Below are 7,852 nucleotides of genomic sequence, written 5' to 3'. Positions count from 1 at the left end.
ATAAAATAATATCTAACTTAATTAATATAGTAAATAGCTTTTTTTTCTTTAAATTAATTTATATTTAATAACTTTTTATATTGTATATATCATTATGTTTTATTAATTTATTTACAGTAATATTTATTTATTGATATTTTATCCAAAATATCAATTTATATAATAATTGAAGTACACACAAGTAAAGAATAAATAGAGAAGCCTAAAAGGATAAAAAAAAGTAATGGAACTCTGAATATGTAAATTTGCATTTGTGTTGTACATGTCATTTACCTCTATAGTTATCCTATTAATACACAAAGGAGATTAAGATAATGCATAATTATGACCATTATTTGTTGGTATCCCTAAAATTTGTCATTACAATCAATCAAATATGTCAGATAAGTAACCTGAATCTCTGTTTTGAGACCTTGCCTTATTGGTCCTTTGTTTTGACAACTCATCATTCACATTGTTGCTACTTGATGTTTTCTCATTCTTATCATCTTTAAGCATTTCTCTTGATGCCACCTATTCAATTTACAAAAAAACACTTTTATATCTAATTTCATATAATATAGGATAAATTAATGTACAATAATTATAAAAATGTTAAAGAATCAAATGTTACTTCATCATCCACTAAATCTCTTGATTTTTCATTCATGTCCTCCAAATTTGTTGTCTCACTTATTGTGCTTGTTGATTTTGTAGTAGCTTCTTCACTATTTAGGTGGTTAGAATTGTCTTCATTGTTTTTGATGTGTTCATCATTCATATTGCCAAAGATATTTGATTCTTCCCTAAAATTCTCTTGGGGACTAATCTGCTGCTCCTGGTCAATACAAGTAATATGCAAAATAAGGTTTAAAGCTTTTCTTATTTCATTTGATAGAGAAAATTTAAAGTTTGTTTGGTTTTAATTTTGTAAAACAAGTGCTAGGTCCAAAAAATAATCAGAGACTAAATTTAAGGAGGCCTAACAACAAATATTTTGTTGTCAATAACTAAAAAACTGAAATTTTGTAGGTATATTTAAGGAACCTGAGCATTTCTCTATTAAGGTTTTTGTTTAATTTGAGAAAACATTTTGTATTTTAAATTTTTGTTTTCACAAATAATTATGAAAAAATTGTCTTGTTTTTACTTGGTTTCTGTTTAAAGAAAGTAAAGTGCAAATAATAGAACATTTTGAAATTACTTGTGGAAATTTAAAAGGGAAATAATTTTTTTTATAAAACATATAAACTCTTAATTTCAATGACTTCTGAAAATTATAATTTTTTTATTTAGTTAGATGATATAAAATATAATAAATAATAAATAAATTTTTCGATTTGGTTTAATGTTTGGAAGTTAAAAAGTCTTTAATGATGAAAGTATTTAAAAATGTTCTAAGAGACATACCTCTGATTGATTGAAGTTAACATTATGTAATTCATCATGCGGAGTTTTCGTTGTTAAAGTTTCTGAGGTCACACCCTCCGTAGTGGATTGTTGAGGCTCTATATCCATGTGTTGATCAAAATTTGACAATGAAATTTCATCTATTATATCATCCATCATTGGTTGCATTGTTTGAGGCATGACATCATTTGAACTTTCGTTGTTTGAGCTTTCTTGGGTCATACCATCCACGATAGATTGTTGAGGTTCTATATGCCTGTGTTGATCAAAATTTGACAATGAAATTGCATCTATTACATCATCTATCATTGGTTGTCTGGTATGAAGCATGATGTTAGGTGAATTTTCACTATCTAAACTTTCTTGTGTTAAACCCTCAACAATAGATTGTTGACCATCTATATGCATGTGTTGATCAAAATTCGATAATGAAATTTCATCTGTCATTGCTTTCTCAGGTAACACAGACCTTGGTGATGATAAAACTGAGTAAATGGAGGCATCATCAATTGATTCTTGTCGCACTACTGATTTGTTAGGATCTTCATTATTTCTTGAGTTCTCTATATTATCTTGATTGGTGACTGCATCATTGATAAATTGTGCCTCATTTGTTACATTCTCAGTCATGTTGCACCATTCCTGAAAGTAGAAAAAAATAAGAAGAATATTTGTATCCTCCTATAGTGTCTTTCTAATGAAGCAAATAAGTAAAATGTAGTGATTAAATTCTCACAAACATAAAATGACATGTTTTTTTTAATTGTATGTGAATTTATAAACATAAAAAAAAAATTGCCAACAATTTTATTACAAAATAACATCAAGGTAACTTACGTTCGGATTTTCTGAGTGTGTTTCGTTTGGAAATTGATCTAGAGTACGAGAAAAATTGGAAGATTGTGGTGCTTCATTTCCCCCCATAAAATGTTTCGTATAACCAAATATGTTATGATGACTATCTATTGCATGGGTTGGAGTATTTTCAGGCACATCAGATTTTGAGGATGATGAGCACACATCAACTGCATTTTCTTCATCTATATGGCATGGATCAAAGGGTGAAACAACATCCTTTGAAGAATTGTTCACTTCTACGTTATCCCCATCATTTTTAACTTTTTGTGTTTCTTTTACTCCATGGAAAGAGGCTCCCCATAATTCTTCACTGCCAGAACTAATATCTCTATCAATGTCCCCATCATATAATATAGAGTCTCTATCAGTGGATGAGTTTATCTCATCATTCTCACCAACTGTTGATGTTGGTGAACCAATTTCAGAAACCTCTACTTGTAAGTCAGAAGCTACTGAATATGTTGGGGTGTGACAAAGTCTCCCACTAGTTAAAAACATATTTTCTTGTCTTTTATCAATTACTGATGTTACAGTCTCATACATAGCTTCGTTTATATTACTACTAATAGCACTAGTGCTACTTGTAGATATTGGTAAATTGAAAACTCTCTCATGAGGCTTAGGAAACTTAGGCCATCGTCCTGATTTCTCAAGTCCTGAATCACTTATTTGATTTGATATGGATTTTGTTTTATGCTTCATTGTCTCACCTTTCATGTCATTCATATCAATTTTACATTTTCCATCTTCTTCGTGTGTTGATTCATCTCCCTTTATAGATGGATTGGATGTTTGCAATCCACTTTCTTCACTTCCACTGTAAATCAATTGATCAATTAGCCAGTCATGAGTTCCCTTATCTGCACGAGTAAAATACATTTAGTTTTCTTGAACAACTTTCAACATAATTTTATTTTTTTTATTTGGATATATTGGATAAAAAACTTAATAAATCACTTATTCAATAGGAAATTAATTATGATATTTCAAAAGAGTTAAAAAAAAGGACTTAAAAATGGTCAAAAACCATTTTTCATAAGTTTATTTTAAAATTTATAGTTATCACCTTATTTTGAGAGTGATAGAGAAATATGGGGAAGAAAGAAAAATGACAAGGAGAAAATGTGACTCTTACCCATATGATTTCGTCTAAATCTTGAATATGAATATCTATCAGAATACTTCCTCCTTCTATTAAGGAAATAATGCTCTCTAGCACCTTCATCTTGTTTTGTTTCTGATGGGAAAGAGTGGTCTGAACTGAAGCTTTCATGCCTGCATAATGGCATGTCATTTTGACTTGAGAATTCTTGAGGAAAACTATCTCCTGTGAGATTGGGTCTCTCTTCAGTAAGATCATAAGGAATGTCATAAGGACTTCTTGGCATGAGAGAAGGGGCAGAACCTGGCATTTCTAAGTCATCGTCAAACTCTTTTGAAGAATTTAAAGGGTCATTTCTTTTCATAAGCAATGGTGCAATTGGTTTTTTATCATTTAAAACCTTCTCAGGTTGCCCCTTAAATAACTTTTTTTCTTTTCTTCTAGCTATGAGACTCTCTAGCCTTTTATTTCTCTCCATTTCTGAAATCCCAAGATACATTAAGTTTTTTTGATCATCTTCTGTCCATTCTATAGCTTTGTTCCTATCCTCTTGTGTTTCTTCCTCATCATCCCCATCCTCTATCTTTCTCTCTATATCTAAATCACCACATTCCACCAAGTCAACCATTGAAGGTTCAGATCTTAATGGTTTCCTTTTATGAACTTGAGTATTTTTTGCAAATAACCTATTTTTTTCCAAAGAACTTTCTCCTTTCTCAAAATATTTGCCCCATTTGTTCTCCACATTTTTTTTAGTGAACTCATTATGAAAAACTGTTGACAAATCCTTGGCATTTTCTTCTAAACCACCATACACATTCCAATTCTTATCACTAAAGTTTCTCCTTCTACTTGTGGCATTTTGTGATGGATACTTATAAAGTATATCTGGTCTTTTATAGTTTGGTATCTTTGGACATTTTGGTTCAACCTTCTTCTGCTCTTCTTTTTCATCCTTGATTTTGACATACTTGAGTTGTGTTTTCTCAGAACTCCAAAAGATTTTTATAAAAATAATAGCACATACAAAGAAAGGGGAGATGTAAACTAAAAAGTTGTAAATATATGAAAGGAATATATATAGAATAAAACATATCAACAAGACACTTGAAATTATTGGATGTCTTTGTATGAATATGTAACTAGACTTGCTTGAATCATGAATCACTTTAAACAAACAAAGTTGAATGTCCTTTGCATTCAAACCCATATCTGTTGCTCTAAATATTTGCACAAAGAACAAACTAAAATGCTTCTAAGCTTGTAGGCAAACGTATTTGTCAACTGTGAAAAACATAAATTATAAACACTTTATGAATTTCTAGGTTCAAGAAAGTAATCATAATTATTATAGTAATGGATAATAATCATGTTTGTTACAAACTTGATTAGAAAAATGTTCAAAGAAAATATATTTTTTTTTCAAAAAAAAAAATGGCAAACAAGAAGAACAAAGAAAGGTAACCAAAATTTAGCATGAAAGAGGTTTTTGTATAAGTTGATAAAAAACCATTTTGAAAAGTGAATGTTGAAAGAACAAAAGAGAAAAACAAGGTCAACTAGACCTCCAATAAGTGGTTAGCAATTAACAAATGTTTGATCTTCCCTAACAAATGGATAGTCATAGATAACTATGAATATTTAGTCTGTCTTTTTTTAAGAAAACCTTTTGTTGGCTAAACAGTTCATAGATCCTTTTATTTAGAAGCTCTACTTACCATAGAAAAAAAAAGGAGAGAAGGATTTTAATTTTACAAGTCTTGTAATATTCACTTGTTACATGTTTTAAAAGATAATAATAATGAAGAAATATTTTTTATCTGAATCAAAACCATGAACCATTTTATGTCTAATGTTATATATATAAATCAAAGATTGATCTTTGAAGTTGCATAATTTTTTATTCAAATAGATTAGATATATCACAAGTGGGGTTTGAAAATTTTAAAAAATGAATGTCTGTAAATCTAGAAAAAAATTATAATTTTATGTCTAATTTAAACTGTAAAAAAATTGTTTAACACATTTTAAATATGATGTTATATGAAATTTACATTTTTTTTTAGCTAATTCATCAAATTGTGCATATATTACTAGAAACGTTATTCTTTTTCCTTAAATTTAATGTCTCAAGACACAAAATAAAGTAAATGAACAAATCAGTTGTATTTACTATTTAATACCTTATTTTAAATATGTAATTTTTTATATTCATTAATCTAATAAGAAATTATTGATGCCAATGTACATTAAAGTGGCTCATTGACATTAAATGTCAGGTTAAAAGGTGAATCAAAATTTTATACTTAAATGTGTGGAAAACAATTTGGAAAAAGTGGAAGTGAAAAATTTGAGAGATAATAGTAAAAATAAAAAAATGTAATTAAGTTAAATAAAAAAACTATTAAAAATCACTCGAGTAACTTCTACTCAATAGAATGTCCTGTATCGGTAACTTCTACTCAATAGACATGTGTTAGATAACTCATAAGAACCTAAGATTGTAATAATTAATTAAATTACTTCATATATTATTAAGTTAAATGTTAATTTAGTGAGTTCTCCGTTATTAAATGATAATTTGTTAAGTTATCAAAATGTATTTTTAATTATTGTGGTTTAAATATTTGAATTTAGAAAATAAATATTTTGAAATATTTGTTTTATTTTATTATATACTTTTTTTAATTATTTATTTATGGATTTGTGTTTGATTTTATTAGAAATTAAATATAATGATATGAAACAATTTTTTTTTAAAAAAAAACATGTTACTTTCTTTGAAAATTTTATTGTAATTATTATTATTATTACTTATATTATTTATTATTATTATAAAATTATATAACAGTAAATTTTTATATATATTATTTGTTATATTTTAAATCCTTCTATTTTTATCAAACCATGTAAGGACAAAAAAAAATAATCTTAGATTAGAAGTATTACAATTAAAATGATGGAAGCTTTTATAAAAAAAATGTACAATTAAAATGATACCTAAATATTTTATTATTAAAGTGAAAAGGGTATATAAATAAAAAATTAGTTATTCAAGTTTCATTTTAAAAGAACCATCATCTCTCTAAAAAATCTTTTCTCCTTTCATCTGCCTTGTCTCTAAGATTCTGACGATCGAAGCTCGCCATTAGACTCCTTGACTTTGACAGTAGTGGATAAAATGTTATATTTTTCTTTCTTTTTCATTTTGGGGTAGAAAATTACAAAAGTTATTGGAGTTATAATTTCTTTGAGACTCCTTTTTGGTCTAGTTTTAGGATGAAAATACAAGATGTTGGATACGATATTTTCCGTGTAATTTGGAATAAATAATAGTAGATATGTTAGGTAATGGGTAAGTAAATAATATTGGAATGTTGATACTTGGATGATGTAACATTCAATTAATGTTTGTTGTTGTATTAATCCTAATGTCTTTGTTTTTTATAACAATTTTTCAAGACAAAAAGAAAAAAAAAATCATTCAATTTAAAAAAAAAATTAAAAAATTGAATGCGGGCTGGCCCGCAAACCCGCGGGCTAGTCCTTATGCGGGGCAGGACGAAAAATTTAGCCCGCATTCACTCTGCGGGACGGACTGACCCGCTTTGCCATCCCTATTGACACATAAGCAGCACTTGATGTCGTTTGGTGCGACTTAACATAAATGACCATTTTAGATACATTTTAAAAAATATAAGATCAAGTTGATTTTTTTAAAAGCCATATTTTTTAAAAAATAGGGTACTAAATTGAATACTGACCCTAAATATAGGAACAAATAAGAGAATTATACCTATGTAAATATTTATGTTGAAAATTTACGTATATTATAATATTGAATGTGGAAAAAATATAGAAATATTAAAAACTAAATTTATATAATAAATATATTATATTTTTAAAATAAATCACATTACACAATAAGATAATTATACCTATGTTGGAAATTTACGTATATTATAATATTAAATGTGGAAAAAATATAGAAATGTTAAAAACCAAATTTATATAATAAATATATTATATTTTTAAAATAAATCACATTACAAGAATAATATATATATATATATATATTTATAATCATCAAAATCATCCGAGGTTTAATTTAAACTTAATATTCGCGCGGGCCGAAAGTTTTGACTATTAGCATTAAAAAAAATCTATTAAACTATTGATAAACAATAAATTAGTGTCAATGATAACAAAAAATTAATCACCATGTTAAAAAAAAATAGCCATTTTGAAAAAGTCTGGTTCAAATTCGTCAAAATATAACACCATCCACGTTGAAAAAAAAAGAGGCTAATATCAAGCTATAAATAATACTAATTTACAACAATAACAATAATAAAATGATCCCCAACAATATAAATAAAAAACAATCCAACATTAATAAATAACTCCTAATTCACATGACTAAAAAATATTATTCCAACAATATTTCAATTTTAGTTAAACTATAATGTTTCAATTTTAGTTAAATTAACGACACTTTGATTG

At 27.1% G+C, this 7,852-nt stretch overlaps 1 protein-coding gene across 1 annotated transcript; it reads right to left on the bottom strand.

Moving 5' to 3' along the window:
- Positions 1-212: 212 nt before the first annotated feature.
- On the bottom strand, positions 213-4,836 carry LOC137833082 (uncharacterized). The gene is made up of 5 exons (XM_068641458.1): positions 3,383-4,836; positions 2,227-3,107; positions 1,390-2,031; positions 614-817; positions 213-513 (listed from the first exon to the last, which is right to left on the bottom strand). The coding sequence occupies exons 1-5, from the start codon at positions 4,557-4,559 to the stop codon at positions 367-369; spliced, it is 3,051 nt and encodes a 1,016-aa protein (XP_068497559.1). The 5' UTR covers positions 4,560-4,836; the 3' UTR covers positions 213-366.
- Positions 4,837-7,852: the final 3,016 nt, after the last annotated feature.

Source organism: Phaseolus vulgaris, chromosome 6 (genome assembly GCF_000499845.2).
Source record: "Phaseolus vulgaris cultivar G19833 chromosome 6, P. vulgaris v2.0, whole genome shotgun sequence".
Classification (NCBI taxonomy): Eukaryota; Viridiplantae; Streptophyta; class Magnoliopsida; order Fabales; family Fabaceae; genus Phaseolus; species Phaseolus vulgaris.
The sequence above is the reverse complement of the archived record's forward strand: the minus strand, read 5'-3'. Positions and strand labels throughout refer to the sequence as shown.

Coding starts and splice junctions, on each gene's coding strand:
- LOC137833082 (XM_068641458.1), bottom strand. CDS start 4,559: ATGGGTTTGAATGCAAAGGACATTCAACTTTGTTTGTTTAAAGTGATT. Junction 3,108..3,382: donor ATTTAGACGAAATCATATGG/GTAAGAGTCACA, acceptor TTACTCGTGCAG/ATAAGGGAACTCATGACTGG. Junction 2,032..2,226: donor CACACTCAGAAAATCCGAAC/GTAAGTTACCTT, acceptor TTCTACTTTCAG/GAATGGTGCAACATGACTGA.